Below are 26,830 nucleotides of genomic sequence, written 5' to 3'. Positions count from 1 at the left end.
GAGAAAAAAATCGGGACTGAATTGGAATTTGAGAAAAAATTCACCACAAATGCGTACAATTGATGATCCTAAATCGTTCACAATACTTATATTACACTCTAATGTTATTAGGCCTATACATTTTAATTTTATAATTTTTTGTAAAGATATTAGAATAAATCGGGAGATGACATCTTGTTAACGTTAGTTCTTTAAAAAAAACTTCAAAACCTTTTGTTAGAAAAAAGTGAATGGTTATGGAAAAGTGATCAGCAAGCTCATCGAACGTTATAAAACTTATTACTTTCAGTTAAATACGAGACGAAAAAATTATCTAACAAGAACATAAAATACAATAGAAAAGAAGGAGAATGCTATGCTGGAAGAATCAGCCGGTCGGAGTGCATCCTGTTCCGATTGTTGTTGCTCCGAGTTCTCATCGTCTTGAGCATCAGATGTAAGCTGCTGGAAAATTTGTGTAACTTTTTTTGAACTGGAACACTCGTTTGGTGTTTGAAACGTTATGTCGTAAACAGACACTAGATTTTTGGTTTTTTCCGATTAGGAGAAGTTTTTGAGAGGATTCTTTTGTTGCGACACGTCAAAACTACGAAATTGAGAATGAATGTATTTCATATTTCAAACCTTGTCTATACCTTACTAGGGAAAAAGTATGAAAATATACTCATGTCGGGGAAAAAAAGGAAATGCATAAAATTGAAAACTCATCAAGAGTCAAAGATCATCATGTCAAAAAATATTAAATGTCAAAAAAGTGCGACGCATCGTTTTCTCTTCATTTCGGATTATATTTCATCTCAAATTATTCATACATGGGATAGCCAAGGCACATGTTTTGCAAATATCCTCTACTTTTCTTCTACTTGCCTCTCTTATCCACAGGAAATGATCGGAACTTCTTCCCCCCTCTCTCTCTTTACTTTGCATAAAATATAGAGTGAAGTGAAGCCGCGAAATTTGATAATGCTAAGCACTTGTATAGTGGCAACGCTTGCCGATCGCGTTTTGAGCGAAAAGATTATGGGAAATCGAGAGACACCAAGTAATAATATCTTCTCAACCTAATTAAACACCGTTGGAACTTGAAAGTTAGAAGGATAAAGTGTGTATTTCAGTATTTCACAATATGTTTCACTGTTTCTTTTCACTCACAACTTCTTCTTTGCTCTCCTCGTTTGTTTCGGCTGGAATCTTGCAGTCCAATACGCAAGTATCCAATTTGTCGGCATGAAGTCCCTAAAAAACTCATTTGTTTGTCGGATGGACTCCTCTTCTTCTCCTTTTTCTCCCTTTTTTCAGGAGCTGCACTTACCGTGAACATGTTTTTCAAAGATTGGCACATCAGTTGAGCGGCTTCGTTCTTGCTACAGAGTCCTCCAAGAGCTCCAATGTATTGTTGAAGTTTCTCGTTGACTTTGTCACAAACATCCTTCTCTTTGGTGTCCTCCAAGAACTTCTCACTAAGATAGGTACCAGCGGATAGTGTCATCTCTCCAATTTTCTCAGATTTCAAGCATTCACGATGCTTGCTGAGAATTTCTTGTCCTTCCGTGGAACAAGCGTAGGTGAGAAGGTAGTAACTCTGGAAAAGTACATTTTATTCGATTTTATTCGAGACGGGATGTGAAGTAAAACTCACTCTCAAGAAGGATCCTGAATCCTTTCTATGGGTAAGCAAGTCGGATACGGTGTTAGACACCTGGACGATCTCACTGTGAGAGCACATGTGAGCAACTGGAAGGTCATCCTGAAACAAAAAAACTGAATTTAGATAACAAATGCCATAGTAAATAAGTGGAGCCAGTTATATTTTATTCAAATTTGTGCTAATTTAGCATGCCGGTCTGCCATCCACGAAAGAGAATAACTAATGTTTTTTTTCACACACTCTTGCCAATGACACCTCAACCGGAAACAATTCATAAACCGACAAAGAAATCTAAAATCGCCATCCATCTAATCTATTTGTTTCACAACACCGGGCACATAATGCACATGGGTAAAAGCAACGGGGCTTAGTACAGTAATTTGATAGTCGGTGTGGTGGTGGTGGGGGGATTAAATCTCTGGCTTTTGTTGTTCACCACCACTTCACTTGTCTGTCATAACCATATGCTCCGGAAATGGGATAACCAAAATCTGAGAGAACAAACAAAACAAGACATGCTTAATTTCCGGTTGAGCATTCTTAACTCAAAAAATAGCTGTAAAAATGTTTGTTGAACAGAATTACACTTGATCCCTGCCCTCCAACTCGTTCAACTTCTCAATCTCGTTTTAACGACCTCCCCGGTTCAAAGGCACACCGATTATTCCAAGCTAACCTTAATACACTTGTCCAACTCTTTCAAGTGTTCACATTGATCCGGTGTAATAGTGACGACGTTTTCTTTGAGTTCGTAAAGTGTCCAAGCCCATTCGTCCAAAATGTTTATGAAGCATTTGACAAGTCCGACGTAATTGCACTGGAAAAAAGTGACAAGATAATTATGAGGAATTAACATAATAAAAGGTTGGGAAAGGGTACAGAAACAGTCGAGAGTAGAGACGAACCTGAGACACTTCATCCTGTGCAAATGTGAAACCAATGAATAAGAAGGGTACCAGAAATCGGAGGTTCATTTTTATTTAATGCAGTCGTATTTTCTGAAATTTAAATTTACAAACAACTTGGGTGAGTTTCCCGCAAAACGTAACGAAAAATATTCCGGAAAAAGAGAAAAGGAAAAAGTTGCAAATCAAAGTCCTAGTTTTGGCTGAATGAATAAGAATGTTATAAGAAAGTTGTGAATACATTTTGACGGCTTTACCATGAAAATAGAGGGATATAGAACGAGCATGGGGGGCCAAGTGCTAAAAGAAGAAGTAGAGAGGAAAGGGGCGAAAAAGGGATGGAGAAGAAGAAGACGAAGAAGGAGAAGAAGAAGGACGGAGATTAAAAGGAGTGGTTAGAGAAGCGATGTATGGGGGGGGGGGGTGACGAGAAGGGGGGACCCGAGAGCAAGGCGAAAAGAGCAACGACGAAGGCAGTAGTGAACAGCCTAATGAGCTAGTGACAGACGTCTGAATTGAAGTGCCGAGAGGCCAGTTTCCATACACAGACATCTGGCAAAGGCGCTCTCACGCACTGGGCCCCAAAATTGGCGTCTTCGTAGTGGTGTGAGAGTGGTTGACTAGATGATGACTATAATACAATAATGGAGTTAACAATAGGAGGATATACACGGGGGTCGTGGTAATTTTCTTCGCGCACACACATAAATACTTATCCACGAAATACTTTAGACGTCTGCTGCCGTTCTGCTCGGCGTGCACAAGTCGAGTAGTGCACAAATTAGGTTCGTTTGTTGATCCTCTAGGATTTTTTTTACTTTCAAATTCTTAAGAATCAATTATTGTTACACAGCACTCAATTCTGGTTCTGTTTTTGTTTTGATAGTGTCTCATGACAATCGGAAGTTATTCACCATGGTAGTTATATTTACGACTTTGCGTGTCTTACACCTATAGAATAGTAAAAGTAACAACTTTAATTATCGGGCAGAAGAAATCTCCATTAAAAAAATGAGAAGAAAATGAGAAAAAAAGATTGGGGAAATACAATTGCATAGAGTAGAATAGTAAAACGTAACCGATATCCGTTAGCTCATTGTTTGCGCGCCATTGCCTCTGCTTCAATTACCAATTACTGACAATGAATTCGAATTCAATTCGCAAATCTAGTTTTTATAGATTTTTGGCGTTGTTGCTGGTGAGGAGGATGCGAAAATTTCAAATTTCAAATTCACCGTTGCATTGAATGCGAGAATCACTCACATCCGGTGGTGTTAATGTATTTATTGTAATACATAGAACGGAAAAGTGATGTCTACGATGTTGTAGTATGAGATTGAGGCATTGGGAATCAGGAATCAAAACAAATTTATGCGTGTAAAGTTCGGAAGAGATTATTGGGTTGTTACAATGTTTCTTAACCTTTTGTTGTGAGCGGTATCCTCTTTATTCATGTTCAGCAAGACATCATTAGGTCTATTAAACGTAGATAAGAGAACCGATATTATCCGGAGCAGGAGTCATTATCAGAAGCAGGAGAAAGGTATTTACGTAATTAAAACTCAATAAATGATACGGGCCATGACAAGATGTACTTACTCACTTTTTTCAAAAAAAATTGAGGTTTAAAACCGATTAGTCATTTTATTTCAATGTAACACCAGCCAAAAATACTGAAAAAAAAACCAAAAAAACCACTGCGCGCTCAAAAGAGAATACATGATTCCCTCGAGAACAAGGCCTTGTGAAAAGCTAAATTTCTCAAACCAAATTGTGTTTTCATGAAAAGCGAACTGAGCGCAGAACCAAACCAAAACCAACCGAATGATAAAACGCTTTCGATGCCAACAGCTCTCCTCTCTTCTTTTTCCCTTTTTCTTCTTCTCAACAAAATACTGCAACGTTTTAGTGAGCAACACAGCGGCACCACAGCAAAAAAAAACACATCATGTACTACTTGCCTCTATACTCTGACGGGGAGTAGGGACGAGGACGAGAATTTTTTTTTCCCAGAGCAGTGTTTCGGGAGGGGCCCATGGAAAACAGAAAAAAAGAGAAGAAGAAGGGAAGAGGAGATTTGCTTTCTAGTCGGCGCGTCGCCTCCTCCTCTTCGGTCCCAACTTCCCCTTTTTTCTTCTTTTTTTTCAGTGCCATTTGAGCAATATTTCTTTGTGCTCTTCTGCTTCTTTCATCCCCTCCCGCCCGCCTTCTCTACTTATTGAGCAGTAATTCCAATTTCGGCGTGAGCACTCAAAAATGAAGAGAAAAGAAGGAAAGCAGAAGACGTATGAAAAAAAACGGAGAAATGCATAAAGAGTGGAAAAAAGAGATGGAAATTCGAGAACGAAGATATAATTTCAAAGGGGAGAAAGGAAATGGGGTGTTAGAGTGTTGGGGAAACAACGTCATGGTTGAAAAAAAGAAGTTGAAAAATCTTGGGAGCTGGAAATGCTAAAGACCAAATGAATATACCAACATTGATCATCAATCACTCATGTTGGAATAAAAATTGATTAAACAATGGAAAAGAAGAGAAGCGCCATCGCTTTGGAAAACGAAACTCGACAAACAAATCTCTATTTGCGTGGCTTACCGCTAGCTTAGCAAGTGGTTAAAGAGGAAAGAGTAGCTAAATGATCCGATACTCCAAAATATTTATTTAGACACATATAGCATTCTCTGAACATTAATTAACAGACTCGGCAGGCCAATCGGCAGTTTGGTAGCATATAATTCGCGTTTGATGAGCATTCTCCAATATGAGCCCAGTAGTTGCACAACTGGTGGCCGTTATCACATCCTGAAATTAGATATACGGAATTGCTTTTTATTTTATAGAAGGAAACTTCAAGTGGTTAAAAAAATGTTAAGGGTCAAACTTCAAGTGGTCGCGGTTTCTTAGTTTTTTTTTCTATTTTATTCATTGAAACAAAAATCAAATGTTCAAAACATGAGCCTAAAATTGTAATGTTTTTATTCCAAAGTCATAAAACATCATCGAGCATCACATGCATGCACCACAATCATCTTTTCAGGTTATGCCATTTATCTTATTGCCATCATTATTTTAAACCGAAAGAATTTGAGGAATTTTCCCGGCAAGAGAAGAGAAACTAATAAAAAGTAAGCCAGCGAGAGTTTTTGAGAAGAAGGGTATTAGAAAACTGCTATACGCAGGTGGGTGTCTTATTAAAAATTGGCTCAGATTTATTAACATATTCTCATTTTTCAAGTAAAAAGTCAAAGTCTTGTTTTCTAACAAATGTCTTTCAGCGGTATATAACAAATTTTCCCATATACCTGGTCTCGGTGTGGGAGCATACACGGTGCCCACCAACTCGCCACATGAGTTACAAGACTTCTGACAGTTGGGCCTCATATAAAATGGATTAGTGTGACATTCATTGAGCATTGCCCAAAATGAGCATTCCTTGTGGTAATCTTTGCACTTATCGGCAGTTGTTGTTGTTGCAACTGTTGTAGTTGTAGCTTCTGTTGTAGTCGTTGTGGGTGTTGTTGTTGTATAGATCTGGAAAAAAGGAAAAGAGAAGATACAACGGAAACGGGATAAGTAATCCAAGAGGCTTACTCTATTAGCTTTGTTAGTTGTTGTAGATTGAGTTCTTCGGAATCCGCTGGCAGGTGGCGTATATGGTCGGGTGTACTTTTTTCTCTGAATATCTACAATTTAAACAAAAAAAAAGTTTGCCGGGGTTCTTACAGTAGTAGTAGTTGTAGGTAAGGTGGTAGTAGTGGTGGTAGGTTTTGGTGTTGTAGTTGTTGTAGTTATAAGTATGGTGGTAGTTGGAAGAGTACAATTGATACCAGTGGAAACACACTTGTCAGCATTTCCTACTGTAATCATAAAATTTAAAATGAATCTATCGGAAAATTAAAAATTAAAAACTCTCACACTCGCAATCACAAGTTCCACAAGTCTTCGGGCAGTTCACTTTCATCCAGAATGGATTCTTGGTACATTCTCCTGTGGTCGCCCAGAAGCAGCATAACTGAATTAATACTAATGTTTTGTAGTGTGTAAGTAAATTTATAAAACTTACACCATGCTTATCCTCACATAGTTTTGGTGTTGGTTTTGGTGCGGGCGTCGTTGTGGTAGTCCCAATAAAATTCAGTTTTCTCTTCACTATTCTAATCATATCATTATTTTTTTGGTCGTTTACACGGGATATTTTGAATGTTCCAGTTGCAATTTCCTTGGTCACAGAAACCTGGAATACATATTGCACACGACATATCACATATTTCTGTGAAATTAGGTACCATACTCTCCGCCAACGCGAAACGTGACTTCTTAGGTTTGAATTGTCTGACAGCTACTGGTGTCACCGTGAAATCATCATCATCAATCAGAGTTGGATGTGGAGGATTAGTCGTTGATGGAGATGAAGCAGGAGGAAAAGTGACTATTGTTGTAGAAGGCGTTGTTGTTGTGGTGGTCATCCCAATAGTTGTCGGAATGGTTGTCGGTTCAAATCTTGCACTTTTGGATAACTCTCTATATAAAAATTTATATCCCAAAACTGGTATAGTTGTATTAGTTACCTCTCTTCTTTCGAATTTACAAATGAGAGACGTTTTCTTGGCTTTCTTGTTGACGGCAGTCGTTTTTGTGCCATATAACGTAATTCGAACGCTTCGATGCACAACGGAGGGACTGGAAAAAACATTTTGTTTTTTTCTGATAGTAAAAAGGAAATGAGAGGAATAGCAGGAAATGAGAAAAGTTTACAGATTTTGCAAAATTAAAGTGCTTTTACAACGAATTTTGGTTTCATGTTATAGGGGCTAACTCAATGTTACGTGAATTATAATAACGTACCAATTTTTTGGAACGACAATTCTCTAGACGGGTTCAACGCACAGCTAAACCCTGATCTGACACAAAAAAATACACGACAGACCGAGTTATACTTTTTCTATAGATTTTACCATACGTACCTTTGACCCTGACGATTTGACCAAATTGCAGATTTCAAAAGTACCTATTGTCAAATATATAGAGAAAGTTCAACTCAGTCTGTCATGTACTTTCCTTGTAAGTACATATATCTTATTTTAACTAACATACCTTCAAAACATGAAACTTCTTCAGTAACACTCCCCATTATTCTCACTCCACAAGCATTTCCAAAACCAAGCGACGCCTATAAGAAAACCGAAAAAAAATCGTATAGAATAATTTGATAATAAAACGTACATGATTGCATTCTTCACACTTGGCTCCTTTTTCTTCACTCAGAAAAGTTACTAATGATCCGTCTGGCAGCTGCACAGGAGAACCTGAAAATAATAATGGGAATTGGATTTAGGGAAAATGTGGAAAACATAAACTGGATAACTTACAAATATATGCATTGTTTGCTATGAATTCATATATACTTGGTATTACAGTAGGAACTGCTCTTCTTCGTTGGGATGATAGAACTCCGTGGACTAATGTAGATACTATTAATAATTGGAAAACCACCGACATATCTGAAAACAGTTTTTTGTGTGGGGAAAAAGGAACAGGCGGTTCAAAAAGTTGCAGAGAGGAATGACAAATGATTTTTCAGTGATCGGTTTTCCGAACAAAATGCATTTTTTCGATTTCAATTTCCTGTTGAATCACTCAAGTGATCTCCTTGAAAAAAGAAAATTCGATGTGGTTTAGTGCTGCTATCCAATCGCCTACTTCAGAATTTGGCTTTCACAGTGCGAAGGGGAGGCAGCAAAAAAAAACGAAATTCCTCTTCAAATTTTGAATTTCATTGTCTATCAGTATGTTTCTGGATCCGAGTGGGAGAAAGGAAAAAAGGAAAGAAGATGAAATCAAAACTTGAAGACCAAAAATTAGAATTTTGGAAAAAAGACAGAACCGAAAAAAGAGAAAGTTTTGTGATAGCTTCGCTTCATTTTCAAATTGACTAGATGAGAATAGAAAAAAGTACATTTTCTTGGCATTCAAAGACCAAGCGAAGAAAATGCAGATGCAGACACAGTGGGGGAGAAGAACTGACCGCATTAAACATGGTAGGTGTGAAAAGAAGAAGCGGGTTGGGAATAAATGAACAGTTTTCAACGGATATAAGTATACGGTTCCATGAAGGAAAAGAGGCTGTTGTGGGAGAAGCTGAGATTTTCAGATATGAACGGTTTTCTCCCGGTGGACGGTCAACTAGAACGGTTATGATTTTGTGTTGTAGCAGGTGTATAACGTACGGAAACCAAGAAAGATCAAGTTTCTATGCAATTGGAATTTCAATTTACATTCGAGAATTGTGATTGAGACAAGACATTTTCGATTAACATAGACTACAAGATGGCAAACGTTTTGAAAATGAGGAAAGAAATGTTAAATTGTTATATCAGAATTATATGTCGTGGTAACCAAGTACAGTAACCCAGGAGTGAAATAATTTCACTGCCAGAAACATGACAGAACTAAGATCAGTAACTTTGAGAACAAATAGTGAAAAAAAAAGTTAGAAAGAAAGGCTCTTCCTATTCATCCCGCCAAAAATTTTCCCCTTTCGTCCCCCCCGCATTTCCCTACAGGCTAGTGTTTCAAAGTTGAAGAAATGGCAATGTCAAAAATATGCCGGCATGCTCCTTAGGGAGTTATTGACTGTGAAAATCCATGTTTGAAACACGACAAATTTTGAAACACTTGAAAATTTTCCACACAAAAATCTTTCCTCATCCTTTCCGCCCCACGCGGTCAGGAAAATCTTTTAGAAGTGTGCGCGTGTATATACTTACTTGTATGTTTCATGTTTACCGTTTAGCGCAAACCAATGTTATAATAAACTCTGTCAGTTTTCTTCCGAACGCTTATTTTTGTGTTGTGTGTGTGTGTTTACATATTGAATTTTGATCCTCTCGAGGGGAAAGTGTTGCATTAAGCGGAAGTGATGGACATATGATTTTTTAGTTTCCGGTTTTCAATTTTTTCTTATCAGGTTCTTCCTAATTATGTATGTGATGTATTTTTGACATATGAGTAAGTTTCCAGTTTTTTTTGTTTTCAGATTTTCCAAACCAGAGTCATGCTCAAATTTTTACGCTTCGACCCACTCTACTTTCTACTTTTATTCTTATTGAAATACATTTCCAGTTTCAGAAATTTCTATACATTTTCCCATAAAAGTATAGAAGTAATTGGTTGTATTATGTGATAAACGTGCGATTCCAGAAAAATTTCAGTTCTGGGATATTGGATGTAAAAAAACTTCTTGAAGTAGGTAGTATAGCTTGTATGGCACTGCTTAGAAAATATAAGAGTAAGGTATTGAGTTTCTATTTTTATACTGGATGGTTCCTTTAAATCTTTTCCAAGTTTTACCCAAACTTGTCAGATTTTGGGCCCAGCCTGGCCTTGCTCGGTCCTTCGGCCGGCTTCAAGAAAACGTATATACTTTTTGACTAAATTGAAAATAAAGATTTTACAATGAAAAAAACTTCAATTTTTGATGTAAAGCTAGCTTCTGATTGAAACTGAAGCATAGTCAAAAAATTTGACATTTTCGTAAAAAAATCAAAATTTCGTCGGGCCAGGCCGAGAAAATTTCCGATTTCGGCCCGGCCCGGCCCATGACAAGTTTGGTTTTACCCTTAAGCCAAATTTATCCCATAAACGAGATGAGACACGAGGCACCAATCCACTGCTCAAAATCAAATTCATTGTTAATACTAATTAATGCTCTTCCTCCAATAGTTCACATTCACTCATCCCATCTGTTCTTTTTCCTGCCGCCACCGCCAGAGATTGCGACATTTTTATTTGTGAGGGGAGGGGATGCATAGGAGGAGACGATGTAATACTCAATTCTCAAATGAGGCACATTCAATAACCAGCGTTGCTTCACTGATTCGATTATGTCGCCAGCGGTCAGCAATCACGGTCCCAGTGGGCGAGTGGGGGGCATACTGCTAAAGCTTATTATGCAAATCAGGTCTAGGCAATTCTTTCAATGGACTCATTCAATAACCAGAGCATTTCCCCTCACGCTCAACAAATCTTTTGGCGAATGAAAATGTAATGCTCAATCCCAAAAACTCTAGGTTGACTAACTGAGAGAAGAAAAGAGAGAGAGAGAGCACTTTTCATTTGATACACTTTTCAAAATGTTTTTAAATGGAAGTTGGTGGAAAACGGGTCATGGAGAGGTGCAGGTTGCAATATGTTTTTGTTGAGCCGTTTTATATCGAAATGTATATTCATAGTAGCGTGTGTGAAGGGATTTGTATTTCCTTTCTATTTCCTGAAGTTTGTGTCAAGTTCAGTTTGTTTTTAAAATTTATTTGTTCAGCTTACGTTATTTTTTTACGTTGTCGTAGTGATAATGTTTTTTTTTGTTAAAAATTAATTCAGATTTACATCACGATGTAATTAACAATATATTCTCACATGTTTGAATGTGATTCATTTTTCTCTGTGTATTTCCCTTATTTACAATAAGCTATTAATTATGCCTTACTGTAATATAATTATTTCCAGACTTGTCATTGACTGGGGCGGAAAAAGTTTATTGAAGAAAAAAAAATTTTTAAACTAATAATTTGAAATTCAATCTTAATCCAAATACGTATGATAATATCAGCACTTTCTGAATTTTCAAAAAAATTAAATGTTTAATGAGTTGAAAAATAAGTACCGACTTTTGAATCCGACTGTTTTGCTACAGTAATACAATTTTCTTACAAAAAACTTATGTCAAACAACTCTCCTATAATTTTTTCCCCGGATGTTAGAAAAGTGAGACGTGAGAAAATCACGAACAAGAAATATATACATCCGGAAAACGCTAGATTTTTTTTTCATATTTTCGTTTTCTGATAACGTTTTGCGATTTATAATATTTTTCTCAGTTTCTCTCATCGAACATATCTTTTTTCTTCATTTTCCCTCATTCCCTCGCCGTTTTACATTTTTCTTTATCTAATCGGTAGTGGAAGAAACGAAGAAGAACTCTTTTTGAAACGATTGCTCATGTATTTAGAAAGAAATGGATGGAATGGATAGCATTTGATGGCGGTGCCTAGTTCTCTGTGTGTTTTTGCATTTTTGCATTCGCCACCCCCCGGCCGTCCTTTTTATCTAACTTTATTTTTGCTTGTCTGGCAAGCGTAAATTGCGATTTACTCGGTGAAGAATCATGTATTCACGGCTTGTTGCATCAACTTTAGGGACCCTTTTCTCTCTATTTCGATTTCCCCTCCCCTTTGAACATTTGTTATTTATTCTAACTGCTCCAAGTACAAACCTCTTCTATGCGCTGCGTTCCCATAATCAAACTGTGTCTGTGGCAGTGTGTAGATGTTTCATTCATGAATTTCTTCCGTTTTTGAGCGTAGTTAAGCTTCTACTACTTTTTCCATCGTCTCCTCTTTTTCCGAATGTTGTAAATAATTTTGCTCAAACAACTCTCACTCTCAAGTTCTTCCTTCGTACAGCAATTTGCATATCTATTTGTTTTAATCAACTTTTTTTCTAAATCGTACACAAATTACAAATACTAACGGTTGCCAATCCGCGGTTTTATCCAATTTATTCGTCAGAGGTAAAGTAAACATCAAACACTTCTTCAGGGTGAAAATAAATTATGTTTGAATAACGTAAGATGAAATTCAAAACCAACCGTTCCATATTTTGCATATCTCTTATTCCTACTTCTTCATTGCTTCTCAATTATATGCGAATTCTTGAGATCATGGCATGTTATGAGCACTGGAAATTACTGCCACTTGAAAACTAATTAAATGGCGTTGATGACAAATCCCTTTGGTGCGGTGCTAGGAGTTTCAAGTTCAGTTCACTCTTTCGGAATACTTTGATTGACTCAAGGTTTCTGTCGTTGGGAAATCACATAAAATTTGAGGATTTGGAAATCTAGAGATGTCGAAAGATTAAGAAATTCAAAAAAAAACTTTCGAAACATTTTGACAGTATAAAAACTGAGAACGATGTTTAGTTAGATTGCTAAATAGATGTTTTGTTGAACATTGGTAATTTCCTCATAATTGGAGCTGTTTGAATTTATGACTGCTTTCGAATTTTTAAATAAGAAATTTGAATAAATGTCATTTTTTGTATGTTATCTGCTTGTACACAGTTTTCGCTCGTTATCTCTTTTAAATAAAACGAACTAAATGTACTGTTATAAAATTCTAGATCCATCAAACTCCTCTCAATTTTTGAAGAGCTTAACTGCGTCATTTTCTCTCAGACAGTGCCTCACTCGCTTTCCGGTAAAATTCCCCGAGTCCCTCCCCCCCTTTTCCTTCCCGTCGTCGTTGTCCCCTTTCATTGTTTTCCCGCAAAACCCACCATAATTCACTAATGTTTCTGTTTGATACCTGGGCGAAAAAGAAAAAGTCACAAAATCATCGTCATTTGGTCCTTTTCTTTTTCGCTCGCTTCATTCTTCACGCAGTAAACCCCTCCCCCCTCCTTTTCTCTTTGCGATAAAGTAACGAGATGTGCACAATTTGTGTGCAGTAAGAAGAAAAGAAGGAAAAGAAGAAGAAGAAGGACGGGAAGGAAGGTGCAGCAGTTGTCCTCTTCCCGAGATAAAGGATGAGAAACACCGTCAGCTGCTTACCCTCGAACACCTCCGTAGGCTTCGCATTAATTCTCTGTCCACTCTCGAAGACCCTCGAGTAAATTTTCTGAGACGATGAGTTCATTTCTCTTTTCCGTGAGCTGCCGTCATTGCTTTTGTTTTATTTTAGACCTCAGAAACGATTTGTTGGAATTATCTTAGCGTTTCATCTCACTTATTTTCATTACCCATACCCCCTGACGTCAAAGTTCACGGTTTTCGATTTCATGTGTCTTGTCAATCGTAGAAGAGATATGTATCTTGTTGTAAACTCAGTGTTTTACAAGCAGAGGTAATTTGATCGACTTGACCGCTACTCCTATCATGTATGAGTATGAGAAATGTATCTTTCAAGTAATTATTGTGGTTTTGAGTTTGCATTGGATAGCCATGTCAGTTTCTGTTCAGGCTCGTTTTGGTATTCCTGACTTTTTGTTTTTCAAAATTATTAAGGTTTCCAAAATAACATTTGTTTACGACCATAACAAAACTAACATAACGTCATCATCTTCATCATGTTCCTGTCAGCAAGATCAAAAAAAGATATAGAAGCAGAAATGAAAATAATACTAAAACTAAACCAAAAAACAGAATATGTACATCTGGTGATTGAAGTCGCCGTGGGACCCAGGAGAAAAAAAACGACAGAAAGCTGTCGGTGGGTTCTGAGCTTTACAATCGAAAAGGGAGGTCCCGTCTCATTATAAAATACAGCTTTTTATGTAAATATATCACTTTGAATCATCTGGTCCTTGATGACGCGTATTCATTATTTCTATCCACCATCTGCCCCCAGCTAACAAATCGTGCTCCATTTCCATAATGCGGCTACCTTTTGATCTATTTATACGATTCTCTGGAGATGCTATTCTGACTATTCTGGCGGACCGAGAAGCTCGGTTTGACAGTATTGTCCCAATTGTTGCTTATTTTCTTGCTTTTTTCTCGATAATTCAATCTTTGTTACAAAAATTCAAAAATTTTCTTTCAGACTGACTCGGAAGTTAATCCAATGATTCTACTAGCCAAACTACTATGGCTATATGGGAGTATTCATCTGAGCACTCAATTTTTTCTTGAATCTCCCTCAAATTTATCAACAATCCCTGGTGAAAGTATAACATTTCGATGTGCCGCTGAGAAAAGTCCGGAACCAATAGTCTACAGTCAATGGAAGTCGAATACCGGGTCATTGCTGGGATACCATCAAGAAGGAGTGTTACCAGGACATCAAGGAAGATTCAGTTATGTCAAAGTGAGTTTAGATTATGTCATTTGGGCTTATGAACCATCCATTTTCTTTTCCTGACTACTAAAACCGCAAAGTATCAAAAGTTGAGTAATGCAATTCACTTCATCTCCCCATTTCCGTTTTCACTTCCCGTTCCATCGAATCAAATTATTCAATATTCATACATTTCAGCAAAATGCGGAAGAACTGCACCTCAAGATCACTCATGTCAATCTTGATGATGATGGAGAGTATGAGTGTCAGATGTTACACCCAGAAGAGGGTCCTATCCGCGCAAAGGCATTTTTAAACATTCTTGGTGAGTTGGTAGCTAATTGTGAGAAAAGATTTACTGGGAAACTTAAAAAGAAAGTTTTAAAAGTAAAAACTATTCAGTTCCACCTCAACTTGTCTATTTCTCCAACTACCAACCGAACTCCGTCATTGCTGTCAAAGAGAACACCGCACTGAACATCACATGTGTTGTACCAAATGTTAAACCGGAGCCTCAAGTCTTATGGTGATCTATTATAATATAATTCACTATTAAAACAAAACAAAAAATCATTTTATAGGTATATGGACGGGAAGGTGATGAGCAGAGATGTCAAGCAAGCATCAATGCCGCATCTCAATAAAACATTCACCGTTTACACTAGTCTGGTGATTCAGCCAGGGAGAAATGACCATGGGAAGGTGGTGACTTGTGAAGTGGTACAGAAAGAGACAGACACGAGAATTACCACTAATACCACATTGGATGTATTATGTAAGTAAAATTATCTGTAGTTCAGTTGTTTTATTTTTATTTTATTTTTCAGTTCCTCCATCCGAACCAACTGTGGAAATCATCGGAAATCCGAGTGTCTTAAGAGCGGGAGATAATGTGACCATTGCATGCGCGGTGACAGGCGGTAATCCGCCGCCAGATGTTTTTTGGTACCATGAGAACAAAAGGTTGCAATCGCACTCCACTCTGGACACGCGGACTAAGGTTAGTTGCGTAATATATCATCAATTACCATTAGCTCTTCATTATATTCGTATATTTTAAGGAGATAAAGAATGTCTATTCATTCATTGCAACCCAAAACGATAACATGGCTGAGTATGAGTGTCGAGCCAATAACAGCCATTCAGGGAACGCTAAGAGGAAACCATTGAAATTGGAAGTGAATTGTGGGTTATACACACAATAGGGAGGTAATGAATTAATTTCATTTTTCTAGACCCACCTGCAAGTGTAGAGTTGTTTGGAGAGAGTAATATTCGATATGGAAGCAGTGCCAACATTCAATGCAAATCTTTGTATGCTTAAAATTAAAGTTATAATGCTAAACAGCAAAATTTTAGACCGTCCAACCCAGCTTCTCAAATCACTTGGATCATCAACGGTCGATCAGTGCCAACACCTACGCAACGGGAGTTTGTAGTGGAAAATGGCATTGTTTCCAGCTCAAATATCTCGGTTCACTCCAACGAGTTGTCTGTGGAAGCACATCAAATCAATGTGGAGTGCATTGCAACTAACCCGGATGGGTCATCTGCTAAGCAACATCTGATAAAAATAATTGGTAATTATTTTTTGCATATTTCACAATTTTCTCGGTTACTAACTTGATGTTTGTTATAGCACCTCCAAAAGCACCAAGGATAACAGGACTGGAAGATAGGAAGTTCTTCGAGGGTGATGTTGTTAATGTGACGTGTGAAGCTCAAGGCGGTAACCCGCTGGCTGAACTTTCATGGTACCGTGGGAGTGAGAAGGTTAGTGAAAAATTATACATATTTTTGATTATCAATACTATTAATACAAAAAAACCAGATTCAAAAATGAAACTTTTTAGCATCATGTAAAAGGAAAAAAGAAAATGAAGTGGTCACAGGTAATAATTTTTGAAAAATGTTTATTGTATGCATCGTACTTTTTCTGCTTCATACTTCTACGCCTATGTGATTCTGTGAGAATGTTTGCTTCAATACAGTTTATTACTATTTCGCTACTAACTAGAATTTCATAATTCCAGGTAAACGGAGCACATAACGAGGTGGCTGGATTCTCCTCTTACTCCACATTGGCTCTCCGTGTTGATAGAACGATGAACACCCAGCGTCTGAAATGTGAAGCAACAAATGCTGCGTTAGATGAGCCTCTGATCGAGTCTCAGTACCTATCGGTTTATTGTAAGTCCCCTGAGAATAAACTGGAATTCATAAAAATCTTTCAGATCCTCCACGACGGGTACTCATTAGACCTGCCGAGAGTAGTGACCAACGTCTTCTAGTTAACAAACCTGCTCGACTGGTCTGTGGGACACTGTCTTCCAACCCAGCCGCTCAGATTACATGGCAGTTTTCTCGTGCCGTGGATGATGATAACAAAGTACATTTAGGAGATGTCAGTTTGAATGAAACGTAAGTTGTAAAGTGATTAAATCAATTTAATAGAACGCTTTTAGAACCAGAGATAACGGCTTCAACGTAGAAAATGTGTTGTCATTTGTTCCAACTGAGGACTACGATGGAACAATTGTTCATTGCATTGCAAACCACCCGGAATGGAAACACTCAGTGAATACATCCTTCCCACTAAATGTTATGTGTAAGTTTGATCATATTTAATATTTGTTTCAAATTCCATGTAAAATATCTTCAGTTCCACCAAAAATGCTTGTCAACGACCCAGTCACTGTGGTTATGGCAGAAGGAGATTCATTCAAAGAAAACCTGACTGTCCGTGGTAACCCAGCTGTCTCGTTGTGGCAGTGGAGAAAAAATGGAATACCATTTGATCACACAATCGGACGAGTTTTTGCGAGAGGAGCTGTGCTTTCTGGAAAGCAACTGTTGAGTACAGATGCTGGAGTATACACCTTGACTGCAACTAACAATGTGGGAAGCACAAATATCACTATCAAGCTGGCAGTGGAATACAGTGCGAGGGTAAGCATAATCTAGTACCGATTTTTTCGAACTCTAGATTTTTTGAATCCACTTAATAAAAAGTGTCAGTGTCTTTGCGGCCACCTTCTTCTCGCAGAAGGTGTCGTAAATCAAGTTCACGCGGGTCCATTACTCGAGGTGTGTGTGGGGGTGACCTTTGACAGAATGTGACACCAACTGTTGTCCAGAACCACTATATCAAAAATTACTATGACTGGCAGGAATGAAGGGGTCAACTTTTCTGAACATTTGATTTTTTATATGATCTAGGAATCTGTGAGTTGGAATCAGGGCTAAACATTGTTTGAGAGGTCAAATAAGTTGTTTTACCAAATAATGTTTGAAATTATTTTCTAAACAGTTTATTTGATTGAATAATATTTGGTCAAACTACTTGTCAGAAAAAAATTTCAAATAATTTAAATAATCAAACAAATTATTTGCCTAGCCGTGGTTGGAATACAATTTTTTCTGTTATGAAATGTGAAAACCACCAGCTGCCCAAATTTTTTCATAGTTGAGATAATAATAGGGTGCATCATAGAGACATCTGTATAGGAAAGATGGGTAATTAATGGCTTTTCAGATAACTAGCATTTCCACACCGGTCATTGCCGCTACCGGTGATACGGTACTTTTGGAATGTGAAGCTGATGGAGAACCGAGCAGGCCGAATATGATAAATTGGTATAAGAATGGAAATATTTTACCGGCGATTAACAGGTTAGAAATTTTTCATTCAATTTTCAATTTTCACCATTTAAAATATTCTTTTCAGAGGAAGCAAAAAATCCATTCTCCGCCTTAACGCCACCGAACAACAATCTGGAGAGTACACCTGCAAAGCGGATAACGGAATTGGTGTTCCTGCGGAAGGGAAAACATTCCTCTTGGTAAACTCTGCGCCACGGGTGCTTCCTGTTGCAAGATATGCCAAAACCGCTGGCATTCTCGGAGGAATTGCAAAGGCTAGATGCAAAGTTTACGCAGTTCCGGTTGTGGAGTTCGTTTGGGAGAAAGATGAACAATTGATCAAGAAGAATAGTTCAAAGTACTCAATTGTTAATACACAGATCGATTATTCCACTTATGAGGTATCGAACATTCTCAGGTTTATTTAAAAAAACTAGAAATAACTTTTACAGAGCACTCTTTGGATCAAAAACATTGTTCCGGATGATTATACCAAAACAGTGAAGTGTATTGCTAGAAATAGTTTTGGAACCGATTCCTTATCTATCCCAATTATTCCACCAACCAGCCCCGAGGAACCATTCAACCTAACAATGACAAATTCCACATTGAATACTATTTCCGTTGCATGGGAACCAAGATTTGACGGTGGATCCGACCAGATTTTCGAAATCAAGTATAAAAAACAAAATGATGATCTTATTCATCTTGTCAATACTACTCATACGGTACGTCCCAAGTCCCAAGTCATTTCAAATATCCATTTCCACTTCAGAACCTACGACTTTCCGGCTTGGCAACTGCCAATACCTACTACTTCCAAATCCGGTCTATCAACGCAAGAGGTTTCGCGTCTAGTTGGACGTCACCTGTCATTTTCGCTACTTTGAATGAAGATGGAGTGAATATCGCAATGGTTCAAAACAGAGAACTCAAAATAACACGTTACATTCCAATTCTGCTCATTGGTTTTGTCTCGATTCTCTTGGCGCTGGCTATTGCCTGCTGTTTTGGTTGCAATAGAAACAAGAAAAGGAAATTGAGAGGTTTGTTGGTTATTAAGGAAGGAAGAATGAGATTTTGAACTGAACAAAGAAGTTTTGGTCAGAAGAAAATTAAAAAAAAACTTTATGACATTTCTCGTTCAGAAAAAACTGAAATGGCGAGAACAGCAATTAACGGCGGCGACGTGCGGCAAGTTCAAATGTACGGAACGATGCATCACGATGGAATGACCAGACACGACATTGACGATAGACCGGATATGAGTGAAGACGAACATTCAGTGAGGACAATGATTGTAAGTGTTCGGAAATCACAAATCTTTTTGAATTATAGTTTCTATATCCGTTTTTTGTAGGAAGTCTCACCAAATGGATATATGCAACCAATCGAACCGATGTTGTATGAGAGTACTGGTTTACTGGAGTATGATTATCAGAGTAAGAAATATAATCAAACTTTTTAGTCGAAATAAAAATTGTTTTTCTTTTTCCAGCAAGAAGTTACATGGGGAGCTCTCAAGGTTCCCACCCTAGGAATATAACATATGCCAATGTTCCTTATCCGGTAATATTTAGTGAACATTATAATTATAAAAATATATTTTCCAGGAACCACCTCAACCCAGCTACCACTCCAACTGGAACTCACTACAGCGACAATCCAATAATAACGCTAGTCCTCAACACCATCTCTCAACTTTCATCAACCCTAATATGGGAGTGCGAGCGGGTCCAATCAATTACGCACAACTCGACGGCGATCTTGTTTAGGCTCATTATTATTTTTCATTTCCGGGGCCCTGACTTTGTCCCCCCCCCCTCACCTTTGCTCATTCATTTGTTCCTATCCAATTTTCATCTAAACATACGGGTTATTTTGAAATCAAGTCAATTCAATTCAAATATGGAGAATCGAAACGCAGCCAAATTAAAAAAAAACATTCCGATGATTTCATTAAACTTATTTTTAACGTATAGAATTGTTAAATTGTTGTTTTTCTATTTCTTCTGAAATAAAATATTCTAAACCTAAAATATTTGTGGGCTCAGTAAGCTTAATGAAGAAAAACAAAAAGTCAAAAAAAGTCAGAAATAGGAAAAATAACATCAAAAAGTAATAACAACTAACTATGTTCGGAATTGAATAGTCGCGTGTTATATTTTACGGTAATGACAACAGGTTGGCCAACCAGAAATGTAATTGCTTTATAATAAAAGTTTCTATGGATAATGTTAAATGTGCTGCCTACCTATTTTGACTGTTTTCACACTTTTTATAAATTTGGTTCAAATCAGTTTTATATTTAAGGTTTTTAACGTTTTTACATTTGTTATGTCTTCTATTAATAGATTTTCAATCCCCTTGTTTTTTGTGACTGTTAGGTCAATAACTGACCAAAACTTTGCCGAATAAGTACAAAAAAATTCTTCGACAACTTTTTCAACTTCCTTGTCAACGGAACAAAAAGATAAAAGGGATCGTCACGCGAAATTTTTTCTGTCCAGTCTTACACCATTTTTCTTTGTCCAATCAGTACTTTTTTTTTGTGTTGCGTTCCTTTAGATCTTATCAAAAAAGAAAAATGAACACAATCTTACTTTCATCTTCGTATCACCCCTATTCTCTTTTCACGGGGAAATTATTTTCATAAGCCGAGTGCCTCAACACATTTAGTATAGTTAGCAGTGGGGGAGACGGGGATCGAGAGAGAGTTGTGCACGGGAGAGGGAAAGCAAATTATTTCTCAAACATAATGCCGCCATGGCGTCGTTTCCATGGTTTCTATGTTGTGTTTAATTGTACGTTTTGTCTATACCTTCCCCCTTTTTCATATCAGAGACATGCACACGCATGCATCCGTAAAAACTTATGCTTTTCTCTTTTTCATATCACTTCGTATAGCCAAGTGTAGCATTTGTTGCGTTTCAGGTAGTTACTCGCTCAAGATGAGAAGGCATGTTATCATGTCACTCTTCTTATTTCTATTAGTAGTGGATTCAAAGATATCTAGACGATTCAAACGGCAAACCATCCCATCTCAACATATCAGGGTGAGTTTTTTTTTCTGTTGCGTCGTTAGTCATCTTCCCGATTTCTCATGTTCAGATTCATTCGATTGACTCGAAGGTGAACATGGACAGGTTTATCAATGTGGCATCTATGGATTCAAGGATACAACTTTTGGAGAAGTGAGTTAAGATTATATTTATAATATATTTTAATAACTTGTAGATTTCTCATACCGGCCCTGCCCGGCTTCGAAACATTAATTATCTTTTTTGCCATTTTTTTCAACTTTTCATCGAAGATGTGATAATTTTTGATAATTTTTCACAATTTCTTCTAATTCTGAATAATAGCCAAAAATTCCACTTTATCGCGAAAGAAGTTCGAAAAAAATTAAAATGCCTATTTTGGTGCCAAGTATCCAGGCTTTGGCAAGTATGAGATTTCTGAATTAATATAGTGATGACTGACAGGTGAAACATTTCCTACTAGACAGACACAACTTTTTTCGTAGTTTCTGTAACATCAAAAATCACATTTCAGAAATGTGAATGGAACATTCTGGAGTGCAAGTTCAAAAATGCAGTTTGATGCCTACGACTCATTTGTCAATGCCTCGTTCAACTCACAATTTTTCCATATAGACATCGCGCAGTGCGAACTTCTTTTTGGGAACTCTCTAGAGAGTTTGGTATGAAATCTCAATGTTGAAATATTGGTTTTTTAAAAATTTTTGTAGCTGTTTATGACAACGAATAGAACATCCGATGGTCATAGTGATCTGACATTCTCTTTGTATGACAATGCGAACATGACACTGACAGAAGAAGGGATAGAATTTCAGGTACAATTAATTTTTGGTAATAAAGCGTTAAAACCATTATTAAGGGAATAAATGGACGAAGAATTTACGTGAAAAGTGAAACATGGGTAAAGCCGGTCGAGAAAACTATCACTCTTCGACAAAGTGAGAATGAGGCCACTGGAGAGACCGCAGTAGAGCTGACAAGTTTGTGAATCGCATTTTCAAAATTAAATTGTCTATAATTTTTAGTTGTTGCCCCAGTCCACTTGACATCTGTTCGTTATGTGGGTGCTGAACTTCTTATCAAGTATGGGCCGAATGTTGTTCAAATAGATCCGGAGTTTAAGAAAATATTAGTCTACAACGACCAATATAGTTATTGTCTTGACACGAAGTCTCCGGGAACATTGCAAGTGAGTTACTTCAACTTTTTAAAACTTTTTTTCCACATCACTCCTTTTCCTTTTTTCAGGTAAACTTTGGAAATGGATTGATAAACCTTATCGGTGGCTCCAGTGACTTTCACGTGGCAATCTCACCCGTCGATGCCGTAGTGAACTCAAAATATTTCTCAAAGTAACCATCTCCACATTTTTCTTTTCTGTCTCTTTACTAACTTATTTTTGTTCCAGAACCCAAGTCGACCGCGGTGACGGCCCAATCTTCATTAGTGGTGTTCCTATATATGAAACTGGAATCACCGTCAACTCTTTGCTATTAACATTGAAATTGAATAATGATGGAATGCTGCATGCAGACGCTACTGGTTCCGAGACACTAATGAAGACAAACATCCAAAATGTGAGTTACAGAAAATATTTTTGTTTATAGAATCATGTTATCAGGTCTCATTTATCCAAAATACTCAAACTTCACTTCAGGTTGGTTTGACAACTGAACATCAGGAAATTCGAATAACTGGCGGGGTTCCTGGCTTGGTTATTGAGTCAGGAGATGTCCGCTTTGAAGTGAGTCAAGAAAATTGAACTTTTTAAATAATTCTACTGTTACAGGTGACAAAACTGTCCAACCCAATGGCTTTCACTTTTCTCCCCGGATTTGCTCTGCCAGAAGATCGATTCGAAAACATCGGGCCATACTCAGGTACCAGATCTCGATACATGCATGCACCTCCACCACCTCCCCTTCTACCACCTCCACTTCTACCACCAGTGATTATTGCACCTGTTGTTATCTCTGCACCAGGTTCAAATATACCTCCACCACCACCAATGGTTTTGTTACCACCACCCATACCAGCTCCAGCTCCTGGACCGCCTAAACTTCCAATATCTCTCCCACCTGATCTTATGAAATTTGCTGCTGATATTGCACCACCGAAGAGTAATAGTACTCCTACAACTACGACTAGTACCACTCCCACCACTACTACTGTCACTACCACCACTGCACCGAGCACCACTACTACTATGACGACTCCTACAACAACCACTGTCACGACCACCGCTGCTCCAATTACTACTACGACTAAACTTCCGAAAAAAGAAAAGGAAGAAGAGGAAGACTACGAAGAAGAAGAGGAAAAAGGGATGAGCGAGAAAGAACGAGCCAAGGCGAAAAGAAGAAAGGAGAAAATGTATCGAGAGTGGGAAAGTGAGGAAAACAACGTCGACAACGACGGCGACACCAAAACGGAAACATTCACTTATCCAAACGGCACAACTGTGACAAGACTCATTAACATCCGACGAAAAGTCACGACGAAGATTGTATACAAGCATCGGGTAGAGGAAGATGAAGATGGGAAGAGTAATAGTACTCTTGTGACACCTGAAAAGTTGAAGTCAAATTCCACGAATATTGGGAGTAATATGAAAAAACCAAGTTAATTAAAGGTTTTTTTTTCAAAAAAAAAAATGATATAAAAGTCGTTGTTGTGTATATTATATAGATTGTGAATTTTGTGATACACGCATGAATTCTTCGTTTCTTTAGCATCTCTGCATCTCTGACAGTTTTTGTGCAAAAATTTTTCAATACAGATAACTCTACCATTGCCCCTCTGGTGTTCCCCGATCCAGCACATTTGAATTATACTAAATTGGCAACCGATTGCAAAGGGAACACAATCGATTTTAACATCACTAACATTCCGGAGACATCCACTGGTTATCATCTAGTAACTTTTCCAACTGTTGGAATCACAGCTCCACCAGCAGCCACCACCAAAAATCTGCCGTCGACAGACAACGATCTTATTACGGAAACGACATCTGTCCCCGTCTCACCAACAATGGAAATCTTAACAACAATTCCTACTAATCCCGTCACAGATCTTCCGGTGACTAATCTGGTCACGGAATCATCTACAGTAGTCCCTGTAGACACAACGGAGACCACTTTATTAACCACTGAAGGCTTGAGTACTAATCCAGAAACAGAAACAACAGAGTCAACAGGCATTGTTTCAAGTACTCTTCCGACTAGTGAAGAACCTGATGTGTCCACGTTTGGAATTGAAACAACAACTATCGAGGGGTCTTCCGATTCCTCTACTATTGACCCTAACATGGCTACAACTGAAACAACTAGCGAAGCAACAACCAACGAAGTCATTGTTACTGAAACCACTACTGAAATGGTTTACACCACCGAGGAAACAATTGAATCCACAACTGATGGAGGAACAACACTCCTAATTGATTACTTCCCCTCGACTGATAATCCTCTACCAACAACTTCCGGTGAACCAATGGAAAGTTCCACCAGCAATTTGGGGTCAACAACAAAACCTACAGCAAATGGTGATACCACTACCCAGGAATCTGTGGAAACTTCAAAAAGTACTACAGAAAGTAGTCTAACCAGCACGGAAAGCTCTATAGACAGTAGTGTGAGCACTACTGAACCCTTCCCCGATTCTACAGTGACAACAGAGACATACCCAGTGCCCTCACAACTTTCTACAGGTTTGTTATTTTCCATATCTTGGTATTAGTATAATGTTGATTTGTTCCAGATGAGTTTGTTATTGGACACTGGTTTAGTACAGAAGAAGTGAGATCGGGTGAGTAATAGTGAAAATTAGCACTATTTATAGTTTTTCTTACAGAAACCACAACCGAATCGTCTGAAATTGGTATAACTGTCTCATTAGGGAATGTTGATTTTGCTACAACCACACCAGTTGAGGATGGTGTACCGCTGCCAAACGATTTGAATATTAACCAAGGTTTTTTCAAACTTTTAACATTTGTAACACATAACTACGTTTATTCTTACTAGAAGCTACACCTGGTACCACAGCCAGTCCCTTGGTCAGTAGTACTTCACCGGAACTTGGACACTCCGAAGACGGATTTCCAGAACCATCGTTCCTTCCACCAACAAGTGCGCCTACGTAAGTGAATTGGATTTTGTTTTGAAAAAAACTAATTTTTTGTTGTTTTTATACATCATAACAAATTTCAGAACAGAAGCGCATTATTTGATACTGAAACTCAAAATTCCGGAAAGTGTCAGTACAAATGACACTCAATTCACTAGGAAGTTGACGAAAAATTTGAGAAGACTGGTTCGAGATGTTTCGACAGAATTGAAGAAACGAAGGAAACGTTCGGCAAACATTACTGCAATAGGAGAAGATTTATTGCAACAAGAAAATGTGGATGACGCGTTGGGTATACCGATCAAAGTATGGTTCTTCAATTTTTCTTATCATGCACGCTCACAATTTTTTTTGGCAGGTTGAGAACATAACAAAGACACTGAATATAACCGTGGTCACCTTTGCATTACAATTCGACAGAGAATTGAACAATGGAGGATACGAATTGGAGAACGCGCTACATGAAGTTGGTACCCATGACTTGTATAGGTATTTTGAGTATGAGGTGAGAACAAATTACAGTTTGTGGTTTAATAGTTAAAAAAAACTATATTCTTACAGCCCGTTGAGAAAATAACGATAGACAGAAGGAAAATGAACGAGGATGAGAAAACGCGTGAAATTCTGATTGCCGCAATCTGCGCACTTGGATTGTTTTGCCTTGTAGGCTTGTTTTACCTGAAAAAGAGGGGAATGATAGAAAAAGTGAGTTTCGGCTTATTACAGAATGAACAGACACTTTTCTAATTTTTATTATTATTTAGGTGCTCCGAAAACTAGACCGTCTTAGATGCAATGCTCTTTCAACACATCCGAATGCTTTCACGCCAAACTGATTTGCTTCAAGTGAAAATACTGCCAGACCATGATTACAAAAAATAAGACATGACGCTTAAAAATTTCTAGAAAAATCTACAAACATATTAGTTTGACCTTGTGAAATATTAAAATTGTGATAGCCATCATAAAGTATTCAATTCAAGTTTATTATGTTATATCATATAACCATTCAATATGTTACAAGGACGTCTATTCAACAAAACCGATCCGAGGATTAACCAGTATTTACCGTCAAATGTACATGACAGTTTAGCACAGGCATCCGCAATAGGCACATAATGGATTCCCCCCACAGACACACTTCTCACTAGGGGCCATTATCGAAACTTACGCGGAATAGGTTATGTACAGTGAGAATCGTTTAGTGTTCTCGGATGAATGAACACAGGCGTACAGTAAACAGAGGATTGCACTCATTGAGGCCATGTGGGGGGTAGTAGCGTTTTGAAAACTTTAGTTTTGTAACAAAACGTTTTCATTTTATAGTGTTTTATATTGTTTCACTGTCATCCAAGTTTTTAGTTTTGAGAACAACTTCCCTCAATTCAGAAATGTACACTACACATATGGTTAAACGCCGACTTTGATAAATATGCTAATCTCCGCCAAACTTGTCAGAAAACCATTTTTCTCCGAACAAGAATAATTGACTTTTGTTTTGTTTTCACGTCTCTGGCAATGCTGGTAACAAAAGATGTGTCTAATAAATGAAAATGTGTAAATGTAACTTGAGAAGTTTTATAGGGAAAAATAACAAACGAAGCAGCGCCTTTTTTGTTTGATTTTTGGCAAAATTG

General features: G+C 37.7%; 4 protein-coding genes across 4 annotated transcripts; 2 read left to right on the top strand and 2 right to left on the bottom strand.

Moving 5' to 3' along the window:
• Positions 1-309: 309 nt before the first annotated feature.
• On the bottom strand, positions 310-2,622 carry GCK72_025661 (uncharacterized protein; the record flags this gene model as incomplete). The annotated part of the gene is made up of 6 exons (XM_003106253.2): positions 310-444; positions 1,153-1,236; positions 1,313-1,582; positions 1,640-1,747; positions 2,325-2,465; positions 2,554-2,622. 6 exons carry the CDS (start codon positions 2,620-2,622, stop codon positions 310-312), a joined length of 807 nt encoding a protein of 268 aa, XP_003106301.2.
• Positions 2,623-5,243: 2,621 nt separating this feature from the next.
• Positions 5,244-8,050, bottom strand: GCK72_025660 (uncharacterized protein; the record flags this gene model as incomplete). Its single annotated transcript, XM_053736436.1, has 11 exons — positions 5,244-5,353; positions 5,854-6,082; positions 6,143-6,226; positions 6,275-6,408; positions 6,467-6,563; positions 6,615-6,785; positions 6,838-7,072; positions 7,120-7,231; positions 7,646-7,721; positions 7,775-7,857; positions 7,921-8,050. 11 exons carry the CDS (start codon positions 8,048-8,050, stop codon positions 5,244-5,246), a joined length of 1,461 nt encoding a protein of 486 aa, XP_053580002.1.
• A 6,122-nt stretch (positions 8,051-14,172) lies between these two features.
• On the top strand, positions 14,173-19,802 carry GCK72_025659 (uncharacterized protein; the record flags this gene model as incomplete). The annotated part of the gene is made up of 21 exons (XM_053736435.1): positions 14,173-14,415; positions 14,584-14,710; positions 14,788-14,911; positions 14,967-15,160; positions 15,213-15,385; positions 15,447-15,570; positions 15,621-15,699; positions 15,745-15,965; positions 16,025-16,158; positions 16,419-16,575; positions 16,620-16,806; positions 16,851-16,993; positions 17,048-17,334; positions 17,921-18,057; positions 18,113-18,428; positions 18,480-18,755; positions 18,803-19,073; positions 19,176-19,327; positions 19,388-19,469; positions 19,526-19,596; positions 19,641-19,802. 21 exons carry the CDS (start codon positions 14,173-14,175, stop codon positions 19,800-19,802), a joined length of 3,660 nt encoding a protein of 1,219 aa, XP_053580001.1.
• Positions 19,803-20,978: 1,176 nt separating this feature from the next.
• Positions 20,979-26,029, top strand: GCK72_025658 (uncharacterized protein; the record flags this gene model as incomplete). The annotated part of the gene is made up of 18 exons (XM_053736434.1): positions 20,979-21,083; positions 21,139-21,221; positions 21,583-21,730; positions 21,779-21,883; positions 21,928-22,048; positions 22,094-22,257; positions 22,317-22,420; positions 22,477-22,645; positions 22,726-22,812; positions 22,858-23,614; positions 23,848-24,774; positions 24,825-24,872; positions 24,918-25,037; positions 25,091-25,205; positions 25,277-25,499; positions 25,552-25,698; positions 25,755-25,898; positions 25,958-26,029. The coding sequence occupies 18 exons, from the start codon at positions 20,979-20,981 to the stop codon at positions 26,027-26,029; spliced, it is 3,639 nt and encodes a 1,212-aa protein (XP_053580000.1).
• Positions 26,030-26,830: the final 801 nt, after the last annotated feature.

The sequence above is a fragment of the Caenorhabditis remanei genome, chromosome X (assembly GCF_010183535.1).
Source record: "Caenorhabditis remanei strain PX506 chromosome X, whole genome shotgun sequence".
NCBI classification, from domain to species: Eukaryota; Metazoa; Nematoda; class Chromadorea; order Rhabditida; family Rhabditidae; genus Caenorhabditis; species Caenorhabditis remanei.
Note: the sequence above shows the minus strand (reverse complement) of the source record. Positions and strands in the feature narration are given on the sequence as shown.